The following is a 16612-nucleotide window of genomic DNA, read 5'->3' as shown; positions in this document are numbered from 1 at the left end:
AGCTGGCAGCCTGTGGCCGGCCTGGCGGCTGCACTGGCTTCAAGGAGCAGAGTACCTGAGGCCCCTGCTTTGCAGGCACCGACTCCTGCATCCAGCCTCGTCCTGAATTCTGTTTGTCCACAAATTGGAGAAACTGAAGAATTTCATTAGGGAGGATATTGGAGGGGGCAGTGGGGCAGGGAGGGGAACTCTACAAAGTGTGGAACACCCTGAATGCCAAGTGAGGCTGGCCTGAGTTCACATCCAGCTGTGCCACTGCTGGGTGCTCTCCAGCACGTGTCTTAACCTCTCTGGGCATCACTTTCCCCATCTGTTAGTTGGGGATAACAGCACCTGCCTCCTAGGGCAGGATGAAGATGAGATAGTCTGTGAGGGGCTTGGCAGTGGGTGCTCCAGCGTCTCAGTGATAGCACTGTTGATGGTGAAAAACAGGGGGCAACCCCTCTGTTTGGACCAAGGCGGGCAGGTAAATTTGAAGTCAAGGCGCTGGATGAGATAAGCCTGAGAGACCCCTGCACTGGAGGCCAGTGGCACCCTCAAATGGACTGGGCAGGGCCTGGTGGGTACAGGGAGACCCACTGAGGCTTCTGGTGACTTGGGCTGTACTGCTTGCAGTGAAGCATCACTTTAAGTTGTGGAGGGGTGGAGGCTACTGGGAAGGTGGGGAAGGTCGTGCTGGAGGTACAGCACCCTTATTGCTCCTACCCAGCTGGGCTCAGCACACTGGCTGGGCCACCTTTGGCCTGGTCCCGTCTTTGCCTGGGACATGTCCCCAGACAGTCTGAAACGCTGAGGCCTCCTTGCTGTCACCTTCCCCTAGAGGTGCTTTATCAGTCCCGGACCTCTTCAAACCCAAGCCCACTGACTTCAGTCAACTGATGGGGTGGAAAGAGACATGGATTTTGAGTCAGAGACCTTTGATTTCAGGGGAGTCACCAGGCCTCAGTTTTTCTCAGCTGTAAAATGGGCTAGTTCTGTTCCTACTTCTGTGAATGTTATAAAGAATTTTGTGGATTGCAAAGCAATCTACAAATGCCCACAATTAAGGTATTATCATCTGGATTCCACATCTCCAGCCCTCCTTGGTCTGTATCCGCTGCCCTGAGTCCAGGTCCCAGGGTGTCAGTCGGGGTCCCAGTCTGGGTCCCATCGGCAGCAGGGGTACTGAGGAGGCCGGGAGGGGAAGCCAAGGACCCCCAAGCAGGGGCTGTGCTGTCACACTCAGGGAGGTGGCAGAGCCCGAGGTAGAAGACCCAAACCCCGAGGGTGGTTCCCCTCCATTGGTCATCTGTGCCCATGAGGGAGGGGCCCACAGAGAAAAGGGCTCAGCTGGGCAGAGTTTAGGAACTGCAGCCTCTGGGTGTGGCACGGAGAAAAATTCTTCCCAGCTTGAGAGAGGGGCCTGTCCTGCAGCGACCCTCACCCTGCAACTGCCCAGCCCCTTCCTACAGTGTGGCCTGTCACACCCCCCACAGCCCCAAACCTGCCCACCCACCCATGAGCCTGCCTTGATCCTGGCATTGGAGCCTGCGGAAGGTTTAAATGCGGCATACCTGCCCTTGGCAGGGAGCACTGCGTATTTTTACAGCCAAGATGCTCCCAGCTGTGCCCCCAGAAGCCCCTCCACCCTTACAGTCTCTGGATGAGGGGTGGGGGATCCTGAAGCTTATCTGGACCAGCCCCTGCCTGCCCAGGGACCCCCTGCAGCTTCTCTGATGACTGCTGGCCGCGTGTTGGATGTCCTCCCACAGCCTTCCAGAGCCGGCAGCTCTGAGCTTTGCTGTTGGTTGCTGCGTCTGTGCTGGGAAGCCGCTCACCTCTCCCCCTCACACATGGCTGAGCACATGGGAGGGGTGCCAAGGGTGCCCATCAGCTAAAAGAGCCAGGAGGCACAAGCAGGAAAGGGGGCAGTGCCTCAGCTTGGTCCCTTCAAGATCCCTTGTCTATGCCACCCACCCCACAGAGTCCTCCTAGCCCCTCTCAGGCTCTTCCATCCTTGGGATGGCCCTGCCCCCAACATCCTGGCATTGTCCACGAAAAGCCTCGCTTTCTCACTTCTTCAGTGGGTGAAAGGCAGCATTGAGAGAGATGCCTCAGTAATAGCCACTTGAGACTCAGCAGTCACTTCTGGTGCCTCGTGTCAGCCAGGACCCTTTATGCGGCTCCCCCCACCCCAGTTGCTCTGGAAGTTGTCAGCCTGTCTCCATCCTGGTGCCCCCTAATCTCCTCCCAGCTGCCTCTGCTCTGCTGGTCCCATCTCTCTAATTAAGGGGACAGCACTTGGGGATTTGGCAGAACAGGAAATCCCCCCATAGAGCAGGGACACCCCGGGCTCCTCCCTCAGGGAGGGCCAGACCCTCCATCATCAGACCTCAAATCCCCCATCAGTAGCTTCCGGGGTCCCAGCACGACAGTCATCTCAGTCTGCCCGGTGTCCTGACACCACATGCTCCACTTGGGTGGGTGTCCCCACGTGTGTAAACACACACACACACACACACACACACACACACACCCTTGCATGGCCCTCCTTCTAGGTTACTCAGAGGCAAGGCCTGGGGCCTGAATGTGTTGGGTGGAGTTTGTGTGTCCTGGCCACCTCCTGCCCTGAGGACACGCACACGCTGTGCCAGGTGCTCTCTCTCTCTTCGCCTCCTTGTGGCCCACACAGCTGCTCCTGGCAGGTGGTAGATACACATCCCTTGCCCCTCAGGTGGGATGAGGCAAGCGTGGGTTCCACCCGGTTTCTCCAGCTTTTGCAACAGGACTAAGAGCCAACCGCCCACAGTGGCTGAGGTGTGTGTGCCCCATCCTTCCTCGCTGCCGTCCTTTCCTGGCCCCTACCTGCTCCCTGTGTGCCCCTACCCTGGAGTTTGTTCCTGAAGCCTTGTCTGTTTCTGGGGATTCCATGCTAAGCCAGCATTCAAGCCTGTTCAGCCTCCCCTGCTTCCTAACGCCTTCCTGTTTCCGGCTCAGCTCCTTCCCTGGGGCTGGGACACACTGCTGTCTACTCCCACTGTCACACCTTTGCTCAAGCCACGCCCACCCGCGGTGTCCCGCACCTGCACCCTTCGCCCTGGCACTTCTCCCTCCAACTAGCCCCCTTACAAGAGCTGTCCTTATTGACTGGACCCCCAGGCCCACCCCTCTCCCAAGTCCTGTCCCAGACCTCAGCGGCGTCCCTGGCGCCCCTTCCTTGGTGATGTGTGAGTGCCATTGGGTTCCCCAGCCACACAGCAATCCTAAAGGCTGAAAGTGGCCTCCGTTTTTTGTGGCATCCTCCCTATACAGCCCTGGCACATTCCAGGCCTTCACAAGTGCTTATTGAAAGATAAATATTATTATTTACACCAACCACCTCCATCTCCCAGCTCCACTCTCCCAAAGCCCCGCTCTGGGTCCAGTGTAAGCAGTCAGCTGGCTGGTTGCCTCAAGAGCTGCTTGTCCTGCTCTGGGGAACTCAGGGCAGAGAGGGGCCGAGCGCCCAGCCCCTTCCACCTTTGTTTAGTTAATGATGCTGTCCCAGAGAGTACCCAAGGGCCGCAAGATCCCTGTGACCAGCAGAGGGGTTGCCCCGTGAGGCCGGGGTCACTGAAGCCAGCAGGCTGGATGGCCCCAAGTAGTCTCTGTCCCTACAAAGGGAGGCTGGCTTTGGCTGGGGACACACTGGCTTTTGCTCAAGGACATTCCATCAACCTCCCACCTCCCCATTTTCTCACAAAGGGGGAGACACTGGGGGTAGGAGGTAAAGGAGGGAGAGCCTGCATTGGTGGTGGGATGTGAAGGTCTAAGGGTGCAAGGCAGCGAGGCAGGGCATTTCTGGTGGCAGTGCCAGGGGGTCAGATGAACTTCTGGTGGCTTGGGAGGATTTCAGTGATGTGGCCTGATATCCGATGATGCCATCCGATTTCTGACAATGTCTCCAGGGCTTCTGACAATGGCCTTGGTTCCCAGTGGTGTTGGAAGGCATTGCTAAGGCCCGGAGGCATTATCATGGTGGCTCGGATGCTGTCACAAGAGTTTCCCATGATACCTCTGGGGCAGTGAATGCCCCCCCCCCCCACGGTCACTGAGGACAGCCCCGGGTCTCCAGTGCGTTTCCATCTCGCGCTCTAGGAAAAGACACCTCTTGGAGGGACCCACATGCTGCTTTGGAGTCCCCGCACTCCACCTCCCTCTGTTTCCGTTCCATCCTCCAGGGAGAACTGGGGCGAAGGGAAACCAGAGGGCCTGGGCCCAGCCCAGTCCTATAGGTTATTTTCCATTCACTCCCTGGCCCAGACTGCTCTCACAGGCCTAGAACTCCTGCTCAGCTGGGGGTCGGGGCGGAGCCTCCCAGGCTCACAGTGCCAGCTGCTCCGGGGAGGTAAAGGGTGTGGGCAGGAGCTGGTCCCTTCCACAGACAGGGCAGCCAGCTGAGCCTGGCGACCACCTTCCCAAGCACAGATCCCAGAGGGTGCTCCACGGCCCTCCAGCTCAGACTGCTGTGGACTGCTTGATGCTGTGAAAGCTGACGCGGGTGGGGGACGTGGGGATGGACATGGCGCGGGCCACGCGGGCGCGGATCGAGTGCTTGTCCTGCCATCGGTGCCACCTCTTCCGGATGGCGGAGCGGACCTGTGGGCATAGAGCAGAGCATAACATCTGAGCCCAGGTCTCAGGATCGCCCCACCAAGGGCTGCCACAAGCAGCTATACAGGCGAGCAGTGCACAGGTATGAGGTGCACAGGGAGCCACATAGGAGGTGACAACATTCACCTCATCAACACTGTTGATTTGCATACTTGTTAGGACAATTTTCTCAAGTGTTCTGAGGAAAGGGTGCCGTTTTTGAATCCACCCAAAGGTACCATATGGCATTTACCATGAAGAATCTCTGCCCTCAACCCACACACATCCCTGCCCCAGAACTCGGCTTCCTGGGTTTCAACAACCCATTTCACAGACTCATTGAAGAGACTGGAGCCCTGGCTGCTAGTTTCCCCATGCCCACTGCCTACGAGAGCAAAGAGGTGGGCTTGCCACTGCGGGAGCTGCGTGGGGAGGTGGCAGGGACCCTCCTGTGGTTCCCAGCAGCATCTCCATAGGGACCTGGGAGCAGGGAGGAGAGAGCTGGCATGCGGAGGGCAGGAGGCGGCTACAGACAATCTCTGGTCCCAACAGGCCTCCTGCCATCCTGAGTCCTGGGGCCCTGGGTCCTTACCTCGCTGTTGAGGAAACAGTAGAACACAGACACGAAGAAACCCTGGGGTGGAGGGAGAAGGTGGGTCAAGGGACTGGGGCAGGTGTGGCCCCACCCAGCCTCTGAGGCTGCCCCTTTCTGTCCCCAGCCTCCTGCCCCTTCCAGGCCCCCCTGTGAACATCCCCACCTGGAGAGGAGCAGGGGATAGCCAAGGCTGGAGTGAGGGGAGGGTGGCTGTACCTGGAAGGATTCCAGGAAGGAGTTGAAGTAGATGAAGACGACCCGGGAGACCTCGTCCTCCCCGGGGTTCACGAAGAACAGCATGTATGTGATGCCCAGGAGGGGAAGCAGCACCAGAGTGGCCTTCACAGCCTTCCTGGGGTGGGGTGGGTGCACCCAGAGTCACAACCCACCCCAGGAAGGGGCTGGGCCTCTGGCTTGGTGTAAAGGACCGGGGCTGGCGGAGGGCTGGGGCAGATGCCAGGAATGTCTGAGACATGGGGAGCTGGGGCTTCAGGAGGGACTCTCAGGCCTGGGGGGGGGGGGAGCCCTGGGCAGAGGCTGGGATCCCTGAAGCCCCTATGGGTAGGGGAAGCAGGTCTGGTTACCTGTACTGAATGGTCTCAGACGTGGTGGATGCCCGGAGTTTGGTCATGAGGATGCGGACGATGTTGAAAAGGAAGATAAAATTGATCTGTAATTTGAGCACACAGTGGGGTGGCCTGGGCACGGATGTGTGCGAGATGTTGGAGGGAATGTGAGGGGACAGGTCAGGCACTCAGCTGTCTCAGCTCTGGCCTCCGGCCCCTGCTGCTCACCCTCTACCTTCATTAGCCCTTGTACATTCCTGGCTCCACGCCCCCCACCTCTGGGCAAAGGGATCCTTTCAGGCCACTGATTGCCTCTTCCCACCAAGCCATTCTCTCCTGCCCTCTACCCAGGTTCTTACCAGCAGGACCAAGATCATGGGGCCCTGGTAGATGTAGTCGGTGTACACCCCAGGCCTTTTGCCAAACCAGCACCTAGAAGGCCGCAGAGGTAAGAGGAAAACGGTCATCTGGGTCCGGTGGCATGGGTGAGGAGAAGTGCTTGGCCAAAGCAGGACTGGGGCCAAAAGCCACAACTGGCTGCCCTAATTCCAACCCTGGCAGAAGGTCAAGATCCTACCACAATGCCTCAGTTATTCCGTCTGCAGAATGGACAGCATCTTTTGAGCTGTAAAGCTGGAAGCAGGCACTGTGGCAGGGAGGGGGATTGTGGAAAAGACAATTGAAGAGAACAAGCATGGGTCCAACACACCACTGCTCCCCTTGGGCCCCACTGTGGCTCTGACACATGCCCTCTAGTGGTGCCTTGCCCTGCACCTGTCACGCAGTGGCACCCAGGAGCTAACGAACTCTGAATCTGTTTAATTGCAGCCTGAATGAACTTGAGGCAGAGATGCTACTGGTTCTACCTGCCACAAGAGGCAGGATTGCTTTGCACTTTCTCAAGTTTCCCTCCAGCAAGCTCTAGGGAGGTGTGGGGAGTGGGTTGGGATGGGACACATAGGAAATCCTACATCCTTGCGCAGAGACAATGACTTATGGGTGTGCAGATCTCATGATGCTTCCATAAACCAGAAACTGAGTTTTTATGTGAAACCTCTTAACTTTTTCAGGGTTTGCAACAAATTCAAGTTTTCAAAAAACACCGTGCAGACTAAATGCAAGCTGTTTGGGGCCAGGTCCAGTCCTTGAGCCCCAGGGCCTACGAGTTCTCATGTCTGAACACCTGGGTCCCTTCTGCGGCAGTGTCAGAATCTTACCACAAGGTGGAGTGCCAGAGACACTCAGAACGACTTGGCTTAGGCATCAGTTTTGCTCCAGGACACTCGCGGACACACACACTGGGCAGCCTTTTGAAACCTGTTCTTCCTCTCCTTCCTTGTACTCACCTGCACACATGCAGGCACAGGTTCCATCACCCAGGATTTACAGTGCTCCTGCTCTGGGACCCAGGCCACCATCCTGGGATTCACTGCCAGGCCCCCAGTCATGTCTGTCAGCTGGACCCCTCCCAGACTATGCCCTCAAACCACCAGTTGTGCAAATACAGAGAGCCAGTTAGGTGGGCGGGAGTCAGGAAGAAGCATCCTGGTAAGTGTGAATATAATTTTCCAGGCTCCCTGTCCAGCCCAGTGAGGTTGTGGTGGCCCCCTCCCCTCTATAGGGTGATGGAGACTGCCTAGAACCAAAGACAGTGGGTTCCTGAGAACACTTTGGCTAAGAAAAGCCTGGCACCTTCCCTGGCCATTTATGTCCACCTTTCTGCCTTTCTCTCAGCGATTCTCAATCTTAGCTTCACATTAGAATCACCTGGGCAGTTAAAAAAGTCCTGGTGCCCAGGCCACACTCCAGACCCATGACATTTGACTCTCTGGAGGTCAGGCCTAGGCACTGGTACTTTTTAAAGCTTCCTGGGTGATTCTAATGTGAGCCAAGGCTGAGAACCTCGTCAGCGGAAGTGCAGTTTTCAGGGGTGATTGGGAACATCTGCTTCCTTTAAATACGGCGCATCAAGACTTCAGAGCTGGAAGGAGTCTCTGAGATTGTCTGGATCAATTTCTATTAAATCTATGGAAGCTTTTGTTAAAACAAGTCTTAACAGAAAACATTTATAGGGCATTTGCTATGTGCCAGCCTCCATCCTAAATGCTTGATGTATATTAACTCATATCGCCCTCTTTGAGGGTGGCACTATTATGAGGATGCCCATTTTACAGATAAGGAAACACAGGTACACTGTAACTAGCCCAAGGTCATAAATCTACTTAATGATGGAGCCACGATTCAGAATCTGGGTGGTCTGGCTCCAGGGACTTCCAGGAACCTTTAGCCTGCTCTTCCTGTCTGGAAAGCCCAAGGCAGATAATAGAGGCTGGACCCCCTTGTCCAGGCCCTCCTAAGGCAGAGCATGGTTAGTGAGCTTCAGGTTGAGTCCAGGATCCAGCCTCCTTCCTGTATGGATGACGAAACTGTGGCCCTGATAGGGAAGATGACACGGCTGAAAGCCCTTGGGGGCAGCCAGGCAGAGCTGGGCTAGGAGCCTGGACCTGGGGCTCAGGGGGCCCAGAGGGCAATGACTTACTTCTCATTGTCGTAGTACAGCTTCCCAATGGCCCAGGCCACGATGATGGGGAAAGGCACACCTGGGGGAGAGACTGGCCGTCACAGGACCCATTGGTAGGGTCAGGGGCATGCAGGGCCTAGAGGACCCCAGTGCAGCCCAGGGCCTACAGGGCCGCCTAAAGTAAAGCTCGAACTCACTCGCCCAACATGCCTCTTTTAAGATGTTGCCACCGTCCCCGCCCCCCAAGTAGGGGCAGATGGCTGCGGTGCACCCTACCACCCTGACCTTGCCTCGGGCCCTCAGGCCCCCAGCCAGCTGGGCTGAGTTGGGGTGAGGAGAGGATAGCCCCACCAGGGCAGGGGGCTGGCCTGCTCACCCCAGCCGATGCAGATGAACATCCACTTGCGCAGTCGGTCCGTGGAGTAGGTGAGCACGATGGCCGTGTGCAGGTAGCAGCCCTCGCCAAACATCCAGAAGAAGTTGGTCACGTGGAAGTAGTTGTAGGCGGCTGTCACCAACCTGCACCAGCCCTGCCGCCAACCCCATCAGAGGTGAGGATGCGCTGGAGCCAGGGGCAGGGGCCAGGGGAAAGGATGGGGGAGCAGGAGCAGCAGGCCACCCCGAGCCTGGGGCCTCCTCTTGGCAGGATGGGGCACCCCCTGGGATCCACTCCTGTTCCATGGGCTCCAAGGCCTGGCTCCAGCCCCTCCTCCATCGGGGCAGCCCCACCAGGACTCTTCCTCTGACCCTGGGCCTGCCCCTCTGGGACATACCACGTTGCTCTGGTGGACTTCGGGGCTCATGGTGAGCTGGACCACGAACCACGTGGCATTGCGCAGGATGAAGGCTGAGATGAGGTTCCAGTGGATGATGTTTCTCAGGCACCGGATGCTCCTGGGGATGGCCGGGGAGGGTGGGAGATGGGAACAAGTGGGGGCGGTGGGGGAGAGAAGGTGAGGGACAGGCCACCAGCATCACTGCAGCCCAGATGTATAGATGAAGGAACTGAAGCTCAGAGCAGGGCTGACTGACTAAGTCATGCTGGGAGGCGGCAGCAGTGGCTCTCCTGACATCCCATGGGTCCCTTTCTAATTGTGGCCCGCCCAGACCTAAGCCACACAGTCAGTGTTGCAGGGAACAGAGGAGGTTTGCTTACTGGGGATGCCCCTTCTCCTGTGAGCACCTCTCCCTCCCTGTAGTTCCAGGTTTGAGGGTCAGAAAACATGAAGGGCCCCCAGTGAGATGCCTCCCTCCCAGATTTCAGCCCTGATGCTCAGTCTCTGCTCCCACCTCCCATTCCTGGCACAGACCTGGCTGGCACTGCCACCTGCATCCTTGGCAGTCATGCTGGGACCAGGCAGGTTCAGACCCAAAGGGGCTCCACTTTTCTGGTCCCCCAGGTGGGTGCAGCCTGGCCTGGGGGTGGGTGACACAAGGCGAGCCTGGACTTTGGTCCGCCCTCCCCGCTGCAGTCACTGGGCAGGGGTACACAAATGACCCTGCCAGAGGTTCCAAGAGACCTGGGACACCTGCATCTGTCACCTCCTCCCACTGAGGTGAGGGGGCAGGACTTCGCCTTCCCAGCAGCCCCCCGCCTAGAAATGCCTCCTGCATCTGACTTCCTCACTCTGCTCAAGGTTTGGGTGGGGTGTATGCCGGGGACTGTGCCAGGACCTCCTCACCTGAGCCGCAGAAAGAGAACAAAAGCCACCAGGAGGGCTACCAGGGAGATGCAGTGGCCCAGGTAATTGATGATGACAGCAACGTGGTAGTGTATCTTGCTCTTCTTCTGAGGCGGGAGAGAGGGGTAGAAGTGAGACTCCTGCACAGCTGCCCCTCTGTGCCCATGGGATGTGTGAGGATAGCCCCCATGGGTGCCCAGGACTGGTGGGCAATAATAACAATAGTTACCCCTTCCTGAGCCCCTGTTATAGGTCAGGTGTTGCCCTAGAGCAGTGCCGATCAATTTGAGACTGCCCTGTCTGTCTGTCTCTGAATCCCATGCTCTGTGCATAGCTCCGTGCTGTTGGACAAATATCAGTCAACTTGAATCTTCACATCACACAGGGTTCCCCACTCTGTGTGCACAAATGCACAGGCATGGCTCACAGATGTGCTCTCACACTTACATTTCCATTCAGTCCAAACACCAGGTGGTCCTTGTGAGTGCAGACAGCAACACTCTAGGACTTCTTTCCTCCACCCATCTCTGAGTTGAGCCACCATCTTCTCAATCACCCCTTAAACCCCCCGCTGAGATTGAAGTTGCTCCTATCAGTGAGGAGGAGGAAGGGCGGTCGCTATGGACTAGCATCCACAGAATCGTTAGAAACCATAAAAAAAACCCAAACCTCTCTAGGCTCTATAACTCACTTCTCAGGTCCTACCCCTGGCCCAGGCAGTATGCTCGAAGCCAGTGGGGTCCTCTCCCAGGCCTAAAACAAAGTCCCCAATGTTATTACTTAACTCACTTCATATACTGATGGAAGCTGGGAAACGCTGAGGTCTCCTCTTTCCAATCAATGTTCACTCCCCGAGCGCCGATGCCTTCCTGTTTACAGACTATTTTCATATCTGTTGTCTTCTCAAACCCTCAAAACAATGCCAGTGGAAGAGCTGGTGGGGGGATCTGTATCTTATTTTGCAGAAAAGCAGGCCCAGAAGTACATGGACTCATTCAAGTTCATTCAACTTCTTGTGCCTTGAACGTGTTTTACCTTCGTGTGCAGACTGGCAAGGTGGATGGATCCCCACCCCATAATGGGGGACGGGTGGTCCCCAGTGCCCAGATCTCTGCAGACTCCTGCCCCCATGGAATCAAAGGCCTCCTTCACCCTTTTCTAGGTCCTGAGAGGGCAGAGGCTAGACAGCCAGGGTGTGGCACACGGTGCAGCGCCAGAGCTGAGTGTTGAATCCAGGATGGAAACATGGATGTTGAAAAGCCACTGGTTTTGCCGTCTGAATTACAGAATCCATGGACATCAAAGCTGGTCCTGAGGGATCAAGTACAGGCCTACCCATCTTCCAGATGAGGAAACTGAGGCCCAGGCTCACCCACCTGAGGACAAGGGACGCCTAGCAGACTTCTAAGAAGGGGTGAAGCCCTCCTTCCCCTGCTCTCCCCAGCCCCTGCCACACCCCTTCTGAAGGGGTGTCCTCACCGAAGAAGCTCTGAGGCCCAGCAGGCCCAGCCAGCTCTGTTTTAGGGGCTGGTTTTCCTGGAAGAGGCTTTCAGAATCATGACAGGAAATCACATTAGCAGCTCAGGCTCTGAAGGGCTGAGACCCAGTGAGGTGTAAATGGAGGCAGTGGAGAGAGAGAAGCGGAGAGGGAGGGAGGGACAGAGGGTATCCACGTGTATGGGGGGAGTCTCAGTGCCTGATGGCAGATGCCCAATCTAGAGACTCCAGCAGATATGCACACATCTAGCCGGTCTGGAGCTGATATTTAATTCCCTTTTATTAAATTTCCCACAAATCCATGCTGTGAAGCCCCTGGGCACTGAGTGGCTGTGGGGCCCAGATCCGTGTGATGCCCCGGCTTCACAAACAGGCCCAGGTGGGCGGCACAAGCAGAGGGCATGGGGAGGCCCTTCACCCTTCACTGCCACCTGCCATCAACTGCCCCCCGTGCCGGGGTCCTTCGGTTTGGGGTGGGATGTCATTTATTAAGCACTTATTGTATGCTGGGCACTGCGCCAGGGGCTTTCCAGATGTCATTGCTTTTCTTTCTCACAAGTGTCCTCTGAGACTGTCCTTCTGTCCCCGTTTTTCCAGTTGAAGAGGCTGCATAATCATTCCAAACCACCAGCCAGCAACTGGAATCCAGGTCTGTTTGGCCTTAAAGACCCTCTTTCCTCTGTCCCCACGGTACATTTCTTGGGGGGTAAGCAGGGACTGAAAACAGAGGCACTCTCTTCATCCGGGGCCCAGAATTCTCTGGGAGCTTCTACTGGGAGGTTGGGGGCTCTTGAAGGGTTTTTCTCCACCGAGGCTGAAAGGGGAGAATTGGGCCAAACCATGCAGGGGGCCACATCTGCATGACTCCTGGAGCTGGAGGGTCCAGGCTGGGTCTCAGTCCTGCTTCTCACCTGCCAGAACAGTTGATGAAATCTGAGAGACGGTGAGCCACCTGGGGAGTTACAGTGCAGGGGGAGCCCAAGAAGACTGCTAGAGAGATGGCGGGGTCACCCCAAGAGATGACCAGCATCACCAGAAGAGACAATCAGCCACCCTCATGCAGAGACACCATTGGAGATGGTCAGCAATACCCTGAGTGGTGGTCAAAGACACTTGGAGAGAACAGCCAGCAACATCCTAAGAGACACCCAGTGACACTCCAAAAGACCTTGATGACACCTGAGAGACACCCAGCGACACTCCAAGAGACCCTGATGACACCTGAGAGACACCCAGCGACACTCCAAGAGATCCTGATGACACCTGAGAGACACCCAGCGACACTCCAAGAGACTCTGATGACACCTGAGAGACACCCAGCGACACTCCAAGAGACCCTGATGACACCTGAGAGACACCCAGTGACACAGCAAGAGATGCAGATGACACCTGAGAGATACCCAGTGAATGACCTTCTGAGAGAAAGCCACCATTAACTGCAGAAGCAGCTGGAATGCCAGAAGGACAGGTGGACACAGGCCACTCCACTGCACCCAAGACCTCAGCCTCAGCTCTGGGCCGGGCTCAGCCCTAATTGAGCACCAGTGCCCCTGGGGAATGGCAATAATTCTGACCAGACTCTCTGAAAGACACACCTGGTCCCAAATGGCAGCAGTGTCAGACCTGTCCTGATGCCTTTTCAGGATGGCATGCTGAGTGCTCCCTGCCTGGTCCCCACTACCCCTGCCAAGTTCCCCAGCCCTGGTCTCTCTTCCACCCCTGCCCACCCCAGTTTGTGATTCTCCTCCACCTGGCTTTCCCGAACTACTCCCTCACCCTACCCATGGGCACTCCAGCCCCTGCTCCTCAAAGTGTGGTCCCCAGACCAGCACCATCAGCATCATCTAGGAGCTCGCAGGAATCTTAAGAAATGCAGAATCTTAAGGCCCACCCCAGACCCACTGTCAGAATTTTCATTTTAGCAGAAAGTCCAGATGGTTCCTAATCGTTTCAATACCCCTGGTCCAACCAACCCCCTCTGTGAGAGGTGAGCCCTGGCTCTTGAGTCCCTTTCATATCCCATTAAGGTGTCCCTCCCAGGATGTGCCCGAGGCCGGGGCTCCCTGTGATCAGAGTGTGGGGGAGGGGAGCAGAGCGTGTGCAAGTGCCATGGGGGGCTGCCTGGGGCAGTGTGGGGGTTGTCACTCCAGTGGAGGGAGACAAGTGTGTTGTGGGGAGGATGCTGAGATGGGAGTGGGGCTGTTGCAGGGTGGTGCTGGGTGGTCAGTGCAGGGTCTGGGTCATGCATGGATCAAGCTCTCCATCTGGGGGCTTGTCCCCTGGTGGTGATGACTCTGAGCAGGTCTCCTACCACGCCTGGCCTCTGGGCGCCCTCGCAAGTCCCATTTCACAGACAGCGGTTCTGCGAATCCATTATCTGCAGTTCCCCGGGGGCGCTGGTGCTTAATTAGGGCTGAGCCCGGCCCAGAGCTGAGAAACCGGCTGCTAGATTAATTGGCGACTTTCCTCTTCGCAGTAGCTCCAGGAGAGACGAAAAATCTTGGGAGTGGGGAGGGTTCTGGCGAGGCTGGGGACTGGCAGAAGGGGATGGCATTTTCACTAATTAAATTAATTGATTACCCAGAGTGCTAGGCAAAGGGACCAGCAGGAGCTGCTGGGGACTGCGGTGGGCAGGGGAGGCTGGGTGGGGATGAGTCACTGCACCACGTCGGGGATGTGCGGGGTGGCAGCCCCACCGAGTGGGTAACCAGACGAAGGTGGTGCCCAAGTCACCTGTGGTCAGCTCATCAAAGACCCCCCCCGCCCCCCCAGGTGAACGCTACAACTTCCCCCGAGCTCAGGTAATGAGAGGCAGAGGGGTGGGCAGATGGATGGAGCGCCCTCTACAGGCCAAGACGCAGGCGGACAGCACCCTCCCTCCACCAGGAGGCAGAAGTTGCGTTACTCTTGGGCCTCCCACGGAGGAGGATGCCGAGACCCAGTGAGGCTGTTATGTGCCCAGGGTCACACAGAATATGTTTTGGAACCAGCGCTTCTGCCTCCAAGGCCTGTGCTGTTCCCGTTATTCTGCCAAAAAGGGGCCTGATAAGAAGCTAGTGCTCCCTAATCTTCCTTCCCACCCTAACCCCGGGTGGAGAGAGGGAGAGACCCCTGTCCTGGCAGAAGGGGTGGGAGCGGCAGGGTGGAGAGGAGGGAAGGCTGACCTCTGCCCCTGAGTCTCTGGAGGGTGTTGGGGGGATAGGAGGGTTGCTGAGTGTCCTCCAACAGCCAACTAGAAGGGGCTTAAATTAGAGCAGGAGAGGTGTGATGGGCCATGGACATCCTCTGACATTCGGGAGGCTCCAATGCAGGGAGGGAGGCTGAGAGCAGCTGTGATGTCTCCAGCTTTGCTGATGTCCAAGAAAGGGACAGACACCTGCCCCTCTAGTGGGGGAGGGGTGTCTGTCCTAAGGCAGGAAGCTGATGACTTGACCTCAAGATCAGCCTCAGGATCTGCACACTCAGCAGGACGATCAAAGCACGGGGCGGGAGGTGGTGGCAATGTAGGGACTGAAGACTTTATGCTTTAGCTGTGCCCCTTGCCCCACACCATCCCTCTCTGGGCATGAACTGTGGTCTTAAGAGTCGCTGATGGCACTGACCTGCCTTTCCCACCTCCTCTACTGTTCCAGGCAAGCAATTCCCCACTCCATGGAGGTCTTCTTGCCCACCCCACCCCCACTGAAGCCCATTTCTTCTGGCCCAGCTATATTTCCTAACTGGGAACCTTACTTTCCTCCTCCAATCCAAGAGGATGCCCTCACCCCCAACCTGGACTTCCTGGGTTGGCTTACTGTGTGGGTGCTTAGCAACCTGGGGGCTATCTTTGCTCAGGTCAGGTCATCGGGCCAACCCACCCCAGCTTGGGGTGGACCACGTGGTCAGGCCTGTGTCATCTGAGAAGCCAGGAAGCCTCTCACCCTGCATTCCAAGTAACTCTTTTATCTGCTAAAGCAGCACGATTAAAAAGAGTATGGCTAAGCATTGCCCTATCTCTGCAGCTTCTAGAAGCAGACAGCAGAACCCCAGTATCTCAGTCTGGGGGAGGGGCTAACCAAGCATTCAGGGCAGGGTGGAGTATTCGGTGGGGAAAGCTGTCCTCTGATCATCAACCTCCCTTCACACCAAGTACCTGGTGGTGGGCAAAGGGAGCCTGACTGCAAAGCCCCAGGTTCCAGGCACTGACTCACTTTGACCATGGAACCTTGTGTGAGTTACTCCCCCTTCCTGGGCCTCAGTCTCCCTCTGAGTAAGGTGAATGGTTTGCACTAGATCAGAGTTTCTCACTTTTTCCCCATTAGAAGTCCCTCCCTGGAGCATTTGTTAAAAATACAGATTCCCAGGTCCTCCTTGGAGAGTCTGATTTATTGGGTGTTGAGTGTAGCCCTGGGACCCATATTTGAACAAGTGCTCTCATGATTCTTATTACCAGGCAGATCAAGATGGGATGGAGGGTCTCCAAGGCCCCTTCCAGTTTAGATCTTTTAGGCCCTAGAATTCTTGGAACTAGACCAGCCTCCTCTCTTCCACGTCCCAGCAGCCTGTGGCCCCTGGACAACTTATGGCAACAGCCCATCTGCCCTTTGCTTTCCTCTCACTTGTCCTTCCAGCTCCATGACCCCCACCTTCCTCAGCACCCACTGAAGGGGTGGGTGGAGATGTAGGGGAAGGGGCAAGGGGGAGAGATGTAGCAGCAAGACCAGGAGGACAGATACACCCACTCGTCTACAAAATGTCACCCTTAAAAGATTATTCATTGTGGCACTGTTTGTAATAACCAAAGACTGAGAATAAAGATTGGTTACATAAGTTAAGGAACATCTATACAATGTGATATTAGGCAAATATAAAAAAGGATGACAATACTTTTTATGTACTGATACAGAACAATTGTCAAGATGGATGATTACATGAAAAAAGCAAGGTGTCAAACAGTATGTATAATTTGCAACATTTGGATTAAAAAAAAGAATATATATACATAATTGCTTGCCTATGCAGAGACTGTCTCTGGAAGAACACTTAAGAAACTGGCAAAATGCCTGCCTCTGGTAGGGGAACCCAGTGGCTGGGACAGGGCTGGGAGTGAAAGTTTTCTCTGTTTTCCCATTTGTTCCTTTTGAATTTTGTATTACCTGTA

General features: G+C 56.2%; 1 protein-coding gene across 2 annotated transcripts in view; it reads right to left on the bottom strand.

Annotated features, from left to right (window-relative positions):
• Positions 1 to 4335: 4335 nt before the first annotated feature.
• Positions 4336 to 16612, bottom strand: part of CRHR1 (corticotropin releasing hormone receptor 1) — a 47240-nt gene continuing 34963 nt past the window's right edge. The window contains exons 5-13 of one of the 2 annotated variants that reach the window (XM_045518962.2): positions 9976 to 10082; positions 9067 to 9187; positions 8670 to 8823; positions 8312 to 8384; positions 6132 to 6204; positions 5791 to 5876; positions 5423 to 5558; positions 5204 to 5245; positions 4336 to 4617 (exon numbers count right to left, since the gene is read on the bottom strand). In XM_045518962.2, the coding sequence (XP_045374918.1) occupies positions 4477 to 4617; positions 5204 to 5245; positions 5423 to 5558; positions 5791 to 5876; positions 6132 to 6204; positions 8312 to 8384; positions 8670 to 8823; positions 9067 to 9187; positions 9976 to 10082 (933 nt within the window). In that variant the 3' untranslated portion in view covers positions 4336 to 4476. The remainder of the gene's footprint in view (positions 4618 to 5203; positions 5246 to 5422; positions 5559 to 5790; positions 5877 to 6131; positions 6205 to 8311; positions 8385 to 8669; positions 8824 to 9066; positions 9188 to 9975; positions 10083 to 16612) is intronic. The other variant, XM_010958163.3, reaches the window with a different exon arrangement.

Source organism: Camelus bactrianus, chromosome 16, assembly GCF_048773025.1.
Source record: "Camelus bactrianus isolate YW-2024 breed Bactrian camel chromosome 16, ASM4877302v1, whole genome shotgun sequence".
Lineage (NCBI taxonomy): Eukaryota > Metazoa > Chordata > Mammalia > Artiodactyla > Camelidae > Camelus > Camelus bactrianus.
The sequence above is the reverse complement of the archived record's forward strand: the minus strand, read 5'-3'. Positions and strand labels throughout refer to the sequence as shown.